Raw genomic sequence first — 14,954 nt, 5'->3', positions numbered from 1 at the left:
ATAGTCCTAGTCAGTGAGAATCAGGAGATAGGTCGATGGCCTTTTTCTGGCAGTTGCCAAAATCTGTACTTTCGTGCTACTCTGTCAACTTGTCTTTCAAAGAAATGGGAGAAAGATGGAAGTAAAATTAATTGATTTGTCTTCAGAATCTTAAAACTCAAAAGCATCATTTACTTTAGTGCAGCTGATCAAAGATGAAGCTCAAACAAATTATACAAATGATGTGCTTATTTTACTTTGACTGCCAGATTTCAGCAGTCCTGAGTTTTTTCAGGTACATAAACAGTCATATGAAAATAACATAGTCCAAAATTTGACATTGATCCACAGTAGACTTATTAAGAACTGTATATTACTTTCATTTGCAATTAAGGAATAAAAAATAATTACTGTATAAATGCCATGTATGTTATTACCTTAGTTTGAAGTAATAACTTCACTTCAACTATATTTTATTCATTATCCAATGATTTTTTTCTTGTGTGTTTTAGGATCTTACTCAGTGTGTTACATGCCAAGAAAAACACATTACTGTAAAGAAGGAACCACATGAGTCCCTTGGCATGACCGTTGCTGGGGGCAGGGGAAGTAAGAGTGGTGAGCTGCCCATCTTTGTGACCAGTGTGCCGCCCCATGGCTGCCTTGCACGAGATGGCAGAATAAAGAGAGGTAAGATGGGATCTTTAAAAATGTTACCACATCTTATTTCTGAATTAAATGCACATTTAAAAAAATAAAGAGCATCTACAAAGTATCTATTAAACATGACTTTTTAAAATCCTTTAAACTGTCCCTTGCATATGGAAGCATAAAGTCATTCTATGAGATTAGAAAAATGCCTTATATAAAGGAAAGTTGCTGAACCTTGACGACAGTACCAGAATTTGCTAACAGTTACTCAGACTGTTAGATTATTTTATCTTAGGAAAAGATCCTCTAACATTAAAACAGACTTAGATACTCCAAAGGGCCATCTCACTGAAAAATAAATGTTTCTTTTAATAAAGTGTCTGTAGAAGAGGACTCAGAGAGGAGGTGAAGCAGAAGACAAAATTAATTTTGGGGATAAATGCATTTGCCATTTCATATTCCCTATCAATGCTATATAATTTGTATAGATAGGGGTTGCAGCTAGCCTCTATTACCATGGTAAAAATAGCAGTCTCCATTGACTTAGTTTGTATATAAGGTAAGAAAAGTGACTCTGAAAACTTATTTTTCCAGGAATGAAGTTGAACCCTTACCTCACACCATAAACACAAATTAAATCATAATGGATTCAAGATCTAAATATAAGAGCTGAAACTCTTAGAAGAAAACACAAATGTAAATCCTCATGACCTTGGATTAGGCAGTAGTTTGACAGACTGGACTTTAAAACTGCAAACTTTAGTGCTGCAAACACTACAACCAAGCAAATGAAAAAATAACCCACAGAATGGGAAAAACATTTGCAAATTATATATATGACAAATGGCTTGTGTCTAGAATATATATTCTTACAACTCTACTTAAAAAGACAGAAAACACAACATAAAAATGAGGAAAGAATCTGAATAGACATTTCTCCAAGAAGATAAATAAATGGCCAGTATTCCCATGAAAAGATGCTCAGGCTGGGTGTGGTGGCTCACACCTGTAATCCCACGACTTTGGGAGGCCAAGGCAGGTGGATCGCTTGAGCCCAAGAGTTTGAGAACAGTCTGGGCAATATGGCACAGCCTTGTCTCTACAAAAAATACAAAAATTAGCCAGCTGTGGTGGTGTGAACCTGTAGTAATCCCAGTTTACTCAGGAGTTGAGGTGGGAAGATCACCTGAGCTCCAGAGGTCAAGGCTACAGTGGGATGAGATCATGCCACTGTACTCCAGCCTGGCATCAGAGTGAGACCCTGTCTCAAACGCAAATCAAAACCACAGTGAGATACTACTTCACAACCAGTAGGATGACAATAATAAAAAAGACAACGAATAATAAACACTGGCAAGGATGTGGAGCAATGGAAACCCTCATTAATTGCTGGTGGGAATATAAAGTGGTACAACTGTTTTTGGAAAACAGTTTGGTAGCTCCTCAAAGAGTTAAACTGATTCCTCATATAGTTAACCATATGACCAACAATTCTACTTCTAGAGACATGAAAACAGCTGTTCATATGAAAACCTGTATATCAGTGTTCATAGCAGCATTATTCACAGTAGCCAAAAAGTGGAAACTCGAATGTCCATCAGCTGATAAATGGATCAATGGAATGTGGTCTGCCCATACAACAAAATATTATTTGGCCATGAAAAGGACTGAAGTACTGGCACAAATTACATGGGTGAACCCTGAAAATATTATTCAAGTAAAAGAAGCTAGATATAAAAGACCATATATGAGTCCCTTTACATGAAATGTTCAGAAGAGGCAAATCTATAGAGACAGAAAGTAAATTAGTAGTTGCTTAGGGTTGGGGAAGGGGAATGATGGGTATAGAGGGAGTGATTAAAATGTTCTCAAAATTACTGTAGTGATGCTTGCACAACTGTGAATATACTAAGACCTTAAAATTATATTATTTAAATGGGCGAATTGAATAGTATGTGAATTATTTTCTCAAGCTGCTATTAAATAAAGGTTATTTGTCCAGTTGTAGTATTGGGTAATTTTATTTCCTTTTTGTTCTTTTAATGATTTGCTTTAATAATCTGAAAAGCTGATGATAAATTGGAAGAGAGAAATTTCTGTAGACTTTGTAGCACAAATGTCTGCTTCCTACAAAACTAATCTTTCCTAACCTTTGATATAATCCTCATTGCCGTTTTTTATTATATTACTTAGCAGAGCAACAGTTCTTTTCTTCCTCAAACAGGGAAGACATTCAAACCACAAGTTTCATTTCTTTGTGTGGGCCCAGGGATAGCTTCTCTGTACATATTCTGATATTTGCCCTGAATGAACTATACAGGGCTGTCCTTATGTATAGAACTGTGTAAATATAAAGCGGAATACATTAAACATTTATTTCTAAGGGCAAAGGATCAAATGATTTTTGATTGAACAGAATTGTAGAAATCTCTGAAACTCTAAGAGAAATGAACCTGCCCAGGGCCTGTACACAACTAAACTCAAACTGATGATTCGAACTTCCAGTCATGTCAAGGTGCCTCAGGCCACACTTTTTCCCATGTATTATGACATTATTTTAAAATTATGAAATGTTTTTCTGTGTATTGGGTTTCTTCTCATTATAAAAATTACAAAGAAATAATAAATGCCATTTATTATTATACCTTATCTCATCAGAGTTGTGGGAACAAACTTTTGTTGCTTAGTTTATAAACAAAAAGAACTGTAGGTGAATACTCAGTGGCTCAGCCCATTTTTCTTGTTTCTTCATCTGAATAGGTGATGTGTTGCTGAATATCAACGGCATTGATTTGACCAATTTAAGTCACAGTGAGGCAGTTGCAATGCTGAAAGCCAGTGCCGCATCCCCTGCTGTTGCCCTTAAAGCACTTGAGGTCCAGATTGTTGAGGAGGCGACTCAGAACACGGAGGAGCAGCCAAGTACTTTCAGCGAAAATGAGTATGATGCCAGTTGGTCCCCATCATGGGTCATGTGGCTTGGGCTTCCAAGGTACTGAGCACTTTCTTGTTTTATGGAAATCATAATCATACTTGCAACCCTTATCAGTGTGTAGCATGATAAATTTACCCGTTGGAATTAAAAAAAGCTTTAATTCAATAAAAGTAGCAACATCAAATCAAACTACAAAAGAAAAGGATAATTTTTCTTAGGATATTACATTTTAAAAGGTACACAAAGAAAGCAGTTGTGTCTATTCCTGTTAAGGCTCCTCAGTGGGCTAGCCATGAGATTGGATAACCCAGCCTCTTGCTTAGAAAAGCTGTCATTTACCAGCACTCATTCTGCTATGTGCTGAGACTTCATGCATTTTTCATCAGAAAAACCAGGCCAATCTTGGGGCCTTCCCCCATCCCAGAAGCCTTTCTTAATACCTTTTTAATTTTTTTTAACTCTCCCTAAAAAAGGCAGTATTTAAACTCAATTTTTATTGGATGCAAGAGTCTATTAAGCCAAACCATTAGTGTTCAAGAATGGCTGTTTCACTTTTGTTTTTTTATCAGTGTGACCAGCCAAGATATGCTGTGGTTGGTCAGTGCTGGGGTCACAGAAGCACGTAGAACCTCCAGTGGCATCCCAGGGTGCATTCCTTTCCGCAGTTTTTGTTGTTTGACATTTGAGATAGGAAGAATGTGTGTTCCTATCATTATTTGTTGTTGTTGCCTAATCCATTTAGATTCTTACTGCACGTAAGAATACTAAAGCTATGAAGCATTTCGACTCTTGACGAAGTATGAAAATTATTGATTCTTTAAAATAAAATTAAACAATAAGAATTTGCTATTTTCTGAGCCACCTGACTCGGATACGTTCATAACAACTAGCATTTAGATAGCGCTTCAAGGCTCTTTGTGCATAGTGGGTGAGAAGTGGTCCACTCATGCAGTGGCCGGGCAGCACGTTGCAGACCTCAGAACTCGTCTGCACCTCTAATGATGGAGCAGGCAGAGAGCAGCAGCGTCCTGGAGAAACTTGGTCCCTAGTGCTTCTTTTAATTTTCCTTATCTGTTACCCCAGTCTAGTTTGGGGATTGGCACATTGACCTCTTTGTTCAGAGCATTTTCTGGTGTGCCAGGCATAATAGCAAAGATTTTAGATGAGAAATAACAGTATAGTAAAATCTATTTTTGAGCCCACCGGTGTTGAAAGAATACCTGTCAATAAAAGGCTACTATTCAATGTATGTGTGGAGGTTTCTGTTGAATGCAAAGCTATATTCAACAGCCATGTGTCCTCCTCAGTAGGTACAGGTGGCCCCTATATGCAAGTTTCACACCAGATAGTGTAGCAGCTCTACTCTGCTTTTCTTGAAAAGGGAGGTTTCTTCCACTGCAATTTCTTGGTGTATACAAGAAAGCTATTTGTGTCAGAAGATGGCAGCATTAGGAAAATAACCAACACTGTCCCTTTAAATCCAGGCCAGTGCATGGGACCTTGTTCCATCCCAGAAGCCTTTCTTATCAGTGAGCTAAGAAACTAGATAAGATGAGAAGGTCTGGCATGGTAAACATTGCTTTATAGAATTGGCTTTATTAAGAAATAATAAAACAGGATCTTTAAAACTATTTTATTTGTATTGTATATATTTATTATTTTATTACGGATTAAAAACAGGAAACCTTGCCTTTCATGCATTTAGATCCGGTTCCACCTAAAGATGAAAGATACTTATTTATTATAAAGAGATTTTTTTTTTCTGTAGCCTTTAGGTGTGGTTTTTTTTGTTTGTTTGTTTTGTTTTTAAGATTTTACTCACTGTTTCTTCCCAAATCCATAGAGCTATGGAAACATAAGTATATTTTTTTTCCTCCCTCTCTGGACACATCCTCCAATCTGGCAGTAGCATTCTAACTATAGTTTCTCAGTGTCTGTGATACATTTATATATGCATGTGTGTGTATAGCTGTGTGTATATTTTCTTCTTTTTTAAAAGATGAGGTCTTGCTCTGTCACCCAAGCTGGCATGATCATAGCTCACTGCAGCCTCAACCATCTTGGTTTGATGGCTCCATCTTGGAGCCATCCTGGGCTCAAGCCATCTTCCTGTCTCAGCCTCCCAGTAGCTGGGACTACAGGCACATGACACTGAACCCAGCTTGTCTATGACAGAAAAAAAAAAGAAAAAGATTTTTTGTTAGTGTTTTCCAGATTGATTTCTCTATTTTGGCAAGTAAGAGTCTCCCTTAAAATGAAAACATCCTAAGTAAAGGAGAAAATAACAACTCCTCATGTAGACTAAAAGCTGCAGGACCTTCAGAAAAGAGAAGGAATTTTCTGCCTTCTTTTTGGAAGCTGCGCTCCTAGTCTTTTTCTTCTTTCATTCGCGTGCTGGGCTTGGCAGTACCAGACCTCTTTTGTCCCACGTTGTAAGTCCTCTTGTAGATGAAAGTGATTAGTAGAATTGGGGACTTTGTTGACAATGCAGTGAGCAGATATAGGTACCTAACCTTTTTGTACAGGTTACTGAGGTGTAATTTGTAACCAAGTTCTCTACTTGTGTGTGTGTGTGTGTGTGTGTGTGTGTGTGTGTGTGTATGTCTTCACTTGGGAAGACTGAAAAAAGTTGGAGAAATTCAAGTCTACCTAGGACTGTGTCTATGCTAGAAAATGGATTGTCAAAATAATCTATTAATAGCCCTTTTTCTTTTTTCCAAGAGTGGTAAATATAACATGGTGTGGGGTTATAACAAAAATAAGCGGCTATAAAAGCCTCCATGTTAATGTTTTCTTTATTTTTGTGTTTGTTTATAGTACACTTCATAGCTGCCACGATATAGTTTTACGAAGAAGCTACTTGGGAAGTTGGGGCTTTAGTATCGTTGGTGGATACGAAGAGAACCACACCAATCAGCCTTTTTTCATTAAAACTATTGTCTTGGGAACTCCTGCTTATTATGATGGAAGATTAAAGTGAGTCTTGTTCTAATTAATGATGTGATTCATGTTGATGACACCGGACATGATCTAGACCGGGGTCAGGGGTCAGCACCAAATCCAGCCTGTTTTTGAAAATAAAGTTTCATTGCAGTGCAGCTACACTTGCTGGTTTATGTACTCTCTGGCTCCCACACTACACCAGCAGAGTTGATGTCGTCGTGACAGAGACTGTGTGGGTCTTGAAGCCTAAAATATTTACCATCTGACCCCTTACAGAAAAAAAATTTGCCAATCCCGATCGAGACTGAAGTGTTACCTTTACTATCTTGTCACTTATAGCTATGTTTCATTAATCTGATGACAGAAACTGAACCTGAGTTACTTCATCGGACATATTTCATTCATCATGTTGTGATGTGACACTGAGCACTGAGTAAGTTTCCCACACAGCCTACTCAGGTCCAGTCCTGTCATTAGATGACTCTGCTTTATTTTTCTCCACAGCACTCCTCTCTACCTGAGATCGTTTATGCAAGCTCCATAAGGGAGGGATCTTGTTGCATTTATTGTTATATCCCTAGCAGTCATAACAATACCTTGCATAAAGTAAGATCTCCATAAATATTTGATGAATGGATGTACAATAGCTTACAGGATGCCTGGCGCAGTGCTAAGTGCTGTGCATGCATTATGTAATCTTAACAATCCTATGAGGTAAGTTTCTTTATTCCTGTTTTAAAACAAACAAGATAACTGAGGCTTGGAAAGGTTAAGAAACTTGCCCACAATGAAATAGCTGAAAGTGGTTGGCTGGCATTCAGACCCAGGACTATCTGGCTATAGATCCCTGGACTTTAACCCCTCTGCCAGCCTCTACCACTGAGCAAAAGTCCTCGCTCAGTGTACAGCGTCTTATCAAAGCTTGGGCACTGGGAGAAGAAAAGAGAAGGTGTCATGGCAAGAGATCATCACCAGCAGAGAGGAGGTGGTTGATTGTAAATTCTTAATAGCTGGTTTATGAAGGAAGAGCCATTTCTTAAAAAGTAAATGTTGACATTCTATATAGAATGCTATACAGATGGAAAATGTACGCTGTTTGCAAGGAGTAAGTGACATCTAAATAATGTGTGGAAAGGTGATTGGGAGTGGTATGCTCCAGGTCAGCCTATATTGATAAAGATGAAAAGAAAATAATTTTAGGAGGAAAGCGTAGGGAAAAATGAATTAATCACTTAGCTAAGTGATTAACCAGTCTGGGCCTCTGTTAATTATAATTTGTATTCTTCCTACTTCCAAAAAGAAATTGAAGTAGTCAACAGTAAAATAGCATATTTATGGTATAAATAGAAGACCAAAAACCATAAGGATAATTATGGTAATTATAAGGCTGGAAAGGTCCTCCAATTCATCATCCATGATAATTCTGCTTAGAGTACAGTGAGTGTCAACAGCTGAAAGAAGAGGAAGTATGGGTCTTATTTCCAGCTTCAACCGTCAGATGTATGAGCTCTAAGAATGAATAGAGACATAGCAGTCAAAATAATAAGCAACCCCCTTCAAATGCATGACTTGGTATTTTTTTAAAGAGAGAGCATATTTACTCTATATTTTGCTTAAATTAGTGTGAAAATTACTCTGCTTGTCCTTGACATTCACCGACTGGTTATGGAGTCGTTGGCCCAGGGGTTTCCTTGATTGGCAAGGGAAAGCCAGCACAGGCTTAACAGCTGTCCCAGACAAAGTAGATTATACACCCTAATCATTGACAGTTAAGTGGTAAGTGAAGCCGCATTTTTCATGCTAAATAAATCTCAATTGGGATATTTTTAATACCATGAAAATAGTAACATTCTGTATCTGTCTCTCTTTGTCCAGGTGTGGCGACATGATCGTGGCTGTAAACGGGCTGTCGACCGTGGGCATGAGCCACTCTGCACTAGTTCCCATGCTGAAGGAGCAGAGGAACAAAGTCACTCTGACCGTTATTTGTTGGCCTGGCAGCCTTGTATAGGTTTTGGAAATTGGTTTCAAATCTCGCATCTTCCTTTTTTAGGTTTTTGAAAGAAAACCCTTTGGTTTCATTGTGTTTGTGGTTTAGGAGCTGCTGACACCGCTGGCATACACAGGGCCAAAACCCACCAAGATTGTCCATTTATGTTTATTTAAATGGTTTCCTAAGTTAGTTACATTTCTTTTAGCTTGGAAACAGTCTTCCACTAACCTTTGTGAGTTTATATTTTCAGAATTCAAACTTAGTTGTTAAAATGTTACCTAAGGTAATGAGCAAAGCTTACCCAAACTGTGCCCCGGCTGGAGTAGAGACCTTCTGGTGGGTCTGTGTTTTCAGCAACTGAATCATAGAATGAGTCCTATATCCCTCAGACCTGACGTCAGCGAACAACAGCATGTACTGCCAGTGTCATAACCAATACCATGAATGAGTATACTTTAAATTTTGATGATAACTGTTCCCCCTTTTTTTTTTTTTTGAGACGGAGTCTCGCTCTGTCGCCCAGGCTGGAGTACAGTGGTGTGATCTCAGCTCACTGAAACCTCCACCTCCTGGGTTCATGCCATTCTCCCGCCTCAGCCTCCTGAGTCGCTGGTACTACAGGCATGCGTCACTACGCCCAGCTAATTTTTTGTACTTTTAGTAGAGACGGGGTTTCACCGTGTTAGCCAGGATGGTCTCGATCTCCTGACCTTGTGATCTGCCCGCCTCAGCCTCCCAAAGTGCTGGGATTACAGGCATGAGCCACCGCACCCAGCCGTTCCCCATTTTTTATTGGTGCCAACATTTCAAAACTTCATACTGTTTATAAAGTGATTTTCTTGTTTATTTCTACTGTTATCTCTCAATACTTATAGAAGATGAAGAAATAAGTCTGACAACACTAAAGAGATTTCTTAAATAATACACTATTATTAGAATAGTAGAGAATAAAAGATAATGTTATCCAGTTACAAAGGAATTTGGATGATAATTATAACTTAATGTTAGAGATGGTAAAGCTGCACTTACTTGAACAGCCCAAAAGCATTAAAAATCTATTTCCAAAGGAATCTTTTGCTATGTAGGGAAATTTTGAAGTAGTTTTTGCTAAAAAAAATTATTTCTAGAGTTGTGTTATTCTTAGCAGTAATCTTGGCTAGAAATGTTTTTGTGATTTATGCAATTAAACAAAACGATAAAGATAAAACCATATTATTAAATACATATATATCACAGCTAAGTAAGAGAAAGGGAGACCTTTTTGTTTTATTCGGGGAGGAGTATTTCTTGTGTATTTTAGAAACAATTATTTTTCCCATTATTTCTTACGAGCTTAGTTGTTTCAAGTAGGAGACAGCAAAGTTCTGTTTTATTGGAAATGTAGGTTTTAGATGTATCTTTCAGTCTGCTCTCGGTCACTAGACTATTTCATATTTTTTGAAATGTTTTTGAAAATTATGACTAGCCCATTTTTTGTCCTTTATTCAACACACTTATCCTCTGAAGAACACATAAATAAGTGAATAAGATAAAAATATCTTTACCTTATTAATATTATACATACTTGAAAAAAGTTTCATTTAGAAACCTAGTTCAGAATCTGAGCTAATTTACAAGTGACCTCTGTAATAAATGGTATTGATAATCAGAGAATGTATTTCAGAATACTACAGTACAATATATTATGAAGCATGACCACTTTATTTTCAAACTTAGCAATTGCATTGCTGGGGTTTATTGTATCTGTAGCATGTCACAGATTATTTCAGTTCGTTTTATAATGATTTTTAAAAAACATATCTATTTGGAATAAAGGAGATACAGCAGCAGTCATTGCTACTGACTTGTTCGACCCCTTAACTACACTGTACGATCAACATACAACAAGATGCGGTGGAATGGCCCGTACAGTATATTACTGTTGTGTGATGATTGGCTTTGGAAGCAATTTGATATTGAAATGCTTTGATATTCTAATTGACATGGAACAAGTTTTTTCCCTGCTCCCCAAATAGAATTTTGTAACCAACTTTGCTATTTTTTTAAAGTTTGTAAGAATGTGTCATTCCTTGGGGAGTAGCCATCCATCAACAAATATCTTGACTGCTACTTTGTTATATACAAAATACTTACATTGAACCTGGTGGCATAATGCATCTTTTGAAAGAAGAAATTTTTTCACTCTCATTTTTATCATAGAAATCTTGGAATCAGCTTAAGCTGTAGCTTTTATGACAAAAGACAGTCATTTTTGGTCAGAGTGATATTTGGTGATGGAAACTTGTTCATAATTTATTGTTACTACAGAACTATTTGGATTTTCTCATTTTTAGTTCTGACAGTTAAATACTTTGGTTTGTTCTGTGCCTTCAGTTTAAATTATTTCAGGATTTTTCAGATGTTTAAATAATGTTGTGAATCATTCAGGATGGAAATAAAAGTCATCCTTTCTGTAATAGTGACGTTGTCTCTTTTCTTGAACAGCAGCTGTTAACTTAGTCTGTGATCTGTATTTTTGTTGCTGGCTCCGCTGTCCTTATAATATACCGAGTCAGAATCACAAACCCACCTTATTCTCACCCCACAGTTTCTTTTCCTTTTTCCTTTTTCCTTTTTTTTTTTTTTTTTTTTTTTTTTGACAGAGTCTCAGTCTGTCGCCCAGGCTGGAGTGCAGTGGCACAATCTTAGCTCACTGCAACCTCTGCCTCCCTGGTTCGAGCAATTCTCCTACCTCAGCCTCCCGAGTAGCTGAAACTACAGGTGCCCACCACTAGGTCTGGCTAATTTTTGTATTTTTAGTAGAGATAGTTTCGCCATGTGGGCCAGGCTGGTCTCGAACTGCTGGCCTCAGGTGATCCACCCGCCTCAGCCTCCCAAGGCACTGGGATTACAGAGGTGAACCACCATGCCTGGCCTTTTTCTTTTCTAATATGGTTACGAGGGAAAAAATTTTTTTTGACTGAAAGAAACAAAGTTGTCTCCTAGTTTTCTAGCAAGTTAAGTTCAAACTGAGGCCTCTGTGGTCAGACTCCTAATTGGATTTTCCAGATGGCTCCGTGGTCTTTGCTCCAGCAGCCTCCTCAGAACACACACACACATCACGCCACCGCCCCGCCCCAGTTCCTGCCTCCAGCACACACTTACGGTGTTTCCTCCAACTGTAAAGCTTTTTCTTCTCTGCTGGTTCACACTGTTCCCATATCTGGAGTGAGGGCTTAAGTGACACTCCATCTGTCTCACTCTTAACTCCACTCCCCACTTTCCCTCTTAATGGTGAATTTCTGTAGGCCTTTGTGTATGCATTTCTTCTGGCCTTGATCTCTTGCTACCTAATTAGAGTTTTAAGTACCATCTTTAACCTTGCAACTTTGAGTACCACTGACACCTAAGTCTACAGCTCCCACAGTCCATAGCCTGAGACAGACACCTAGATCTCAGCACCTCCAAAACTGAAATCTGTGCTTTCGCAAGCATTTGCCTACGTCCTGTCTCTTCATCTTTCAATCCAAACTCTTAAGCCTTCAGAGTAACTTTTCTAAACCCCAACTCTAATCATATCCTTGCCCTGTTTAAAAATCTTCATTTGGCCGGGCACAGTGGCTCATGCCTGTAATCCCAGCACTTTGGGAGGCCGAGGTGGGTGGATCATGAGGTCAGGAGATAAAGACCATCCTGGCTAACACGGTGAAACCCTGTCTCTACTAAAAATACAAGCAATTAGCCGGGCGTGGTGGCAGGTGCCTGTAGTCCCAGCTACTCAGGAGGCTGAGGCAGGAGAATGGTGTGAACCCAGAAGGTGGAGCTTGCAGTGAGCTGAGATGGCACCACTGCGCTCCAGCCTGGGTGACAGAGCAAGACTCTGTCTCAAAAAAAAAAAAAAAAATCTTCATTTATTCCATGTTGTCTGCAGGATAAATCAAAAGACTTGGTACAGCACAAAAGGCTTTCCGTGGTTTGGCACCCCGCTTTCCCCTGTGGCCTTATTTCCACCCTTTCTTCCTATATAAACCACCCCAGCCCACATACATCCCCTGCCCTCTGCATCTGCAGGGGCTGACTTGGCTCAAGTGACACCCCTCTTTTAAGAAATCTTTACCAATGTCTCTGGCCAAGCTTTTTCTGGCTCCTTTTAAAGATTTCATTAAGTTACACGTTTATGGTCATGGCTATATGCTAGGAAGAAGAAAACTTGCCAAGTAGATGCTTGATTACCCCATCTGTGACAGTGTTTTAAAACTAGACAATAAATGTCAGAGATTCTGTCGCTTCTGAAGAGCTCAAGATACTGCCAAGTTAGAATCAAGGCTTAATTTCTTTTTCTGTTCCGGGAGTCTACAGTACGTTTAGTCATCGTGTCTTCTTCTTCTCCTCTTGGCTGTGCCATTTTCTCAGACTCCTTGCTCATGAGCGTTCTGAGAATGCTGATGCTGGTCAGTTATATTGCAAGTTGCTCTCTATTGGAATTTGCTGTTTTTTCTTATTATCAGACTGGCAAATGGGTTTTTGGAGCAATATCCCCAAGGTAAAATGCTGTTGTCCTCATATCAAGGATACCTCCTGTCTGTGTGATTTATGGCTGCTGAACTTGGCCTCGACCACCCGGCCTCTGCACTATTTACCCGGTTTCTCTACGATAGTGTGAGCAGCCCATGCTTGAGCAGTGGGAGTTATTCTCTCCGTTTATCTTTGAGCTGGTCAGGAAAATTGAGGCCTCTGGTGCTGCTTAGGGAGCACCTTGTGGGTAGAAGGCAGGTGGAAATCTTTGGTTAAGAGTATCGGGGCCATAGTCCAGGCGCGATGGCTCATGCCTGTAATCCCAGCCACTTTGGGAGCCCAAGGCAGGCGGATGACTTGAGGTCAGGAGTTTGAGACCAGCCCGTCCAACATGGTGAAACTTCATCTCTACTAAAAATACAAAAATTAACCAAGTGTGCCGGTGGGTGCCTGTAAGCCCAGCTACTCGGGAGGCTGAGGCACAAGAATCGCATGAACCCGAGAGGTGGAGGTTGCAGTGAGCCAAGATTGCACTACTGCACTCCAGCCTGGGTGACAAGAGTGAAAGCTCCATCTCAAAAAAAGAAAAAATATCAGGGGCATATTTCACATTTTAAACAAACTCAGCCAGGCACAGTGGCTCATGCCTGTAATCCCAGCACTTTGGGAGGCTAAGGTGAGAGGAGCGCTTGAACCTGGGAAGTCAAGGCTGTAGTGAGCTGCAGTTGCGCCACTGCACTCCAGCCTGGACAACAGAGCAAGACCCTGTCTCTAATAATAAATAACTCTCTCCTGACTCTGCTATTCGTAGTGAAGTTTCCCAAAAGAGTTGTCTCCATTTTGCATTCTTTAGCTATTTTTAATTCATAACAGTTTTTCTGACACAAAAGTCAGAAATAATACAGTGAACACTTGTGTACCCACCACCCAGCTTAAATATAAGCAGGGCCACTGCCATTCGACGCCCTTCTCCATTTGTGTCTACCCTCTGGCCTTCCCACTGTTGTTCATGGTTATACTACATATTTATGCATCATTCAAATATAGTATTGTGTGTATGGTTTTAAATATGTAAATGGTGTGTATTTGTGGTGTTCTGCAACTACTTTTGCTGCAAGATTCATGCATGTTTATGTAGCTCAAGTTTTTACTGCTAGTCAATGATTATGACAATTTTCTATCCATATTTTAGTTATTTGACATTTAGGTTATTTTTTTCTCTTCATCATTAACAGTGCTGGTGGGAGCACCAAAAACAAGTCTTCATGTGCATGTGGAGAGTTTCTGCAGGGCAGTGATTCTCATTTAATCCTGGCTGCACACAGGAATCTTTTGGGGAGCTTTGCTGTTTTAGTTGGTCTGGGCTAGGGCTTGGACATCAATTTTGTTTGGTTTTATGTGTTCCCTGATCGGGGGGGTTACATGCAGCCATAGTTGAAAACCACTGCTCTAGGAATTGCATTCCTGGGTTTTAGAGTAGGTGCATGTTTACGAGGTAATTCATTTCCCAAGTGGTTGCACTAATGTTACATTGCCACTAGGAACTGGGTAAGTTTGGTTGATCTACATTCTTGCCCACGTTTGGTGTTCTCAAACCGAAGAGGGTGAAAATGGTATCCCACTGTGACTTCAGTTCACAGCTCCCCGTTTACTGGTGGAGCCAGGAGCTTCTCACATGTTTACTTGTCTTTCAGGTCCTTTCTGTGGTGAATAACCTGTTTGACCATTTTCTAAAGGGCTATTTGTGTGTCTCGTTTTGATGGATAGACATTCTTTATTCTGGATATTCATACTTAGTGGATGACGTGAGGCATAAATATCTTCTCCCAATTTGTGACCTCATTTCAACTGTAATCAGGTGATAAACCGAAGTTCATTATTGCAATGTGGACAAGTGTATGAATATAAGCATATAAGCAGATTCTTTTCTGTTACTTTTGGAATTTGTTGTTTTGCCAA

General features: G+C 39.3%; 1 protein-coding gene across 3 annotated transcripts in view; it reads left to right on the top strand.

The window, feature by feature from the left end:
- The window catches only part of LNX2 (ligand of numb-protein X 2), a 76,446-nt gene extending 65,489 nt beyond the window's left edge, over positions 1-10,957 (top strand). For 2 of the 3 annotated variants that reach the window (XM_077973637.1, XM_077973638.1), the window contains 4 exons: positions 492-669; positions 3,391-3,622; positions 6,383-6,541; positions 8,384-10,957. In XM_077973637.1, coding sequence (XP_077829763.1) covers positions 492-669; positions 3,391-3,622; positions 6,383-6,541; positions 8,384-8,519 — 705 coding nt within the window. In that variant the 3' untranslated portion in view covers positions 8,520-10,957. 3 annotated transcript variants of the gene reach the window in all.
- The last annotated feature ends 3,997 nt before the right edge of the window (positions 10,958-14,954 follow it).

The sequence above is a fragment of the Macaca mulatta genome, chromosome 17 (genome assembly GCF_049350105.2).
Source record: "Macaca mulatta isolate MMU2019108-1 chromosome 17, T2T-MMU8v2.0, whole genome shotgun sequence".
In the NCBI taxonomy this organism is placed as follows: domain Eukaryota; kingdom Metazoa; phylum Chordata; class Mammalia; order Primates; family Cercopithecidae; genus Macaca; species Macaca mulatta.
The sequence above is the reverse complement of the archived record's forward strand: the minus strand, read 5'-3'. Positions and strand labels throughout refer to the sequence as shown.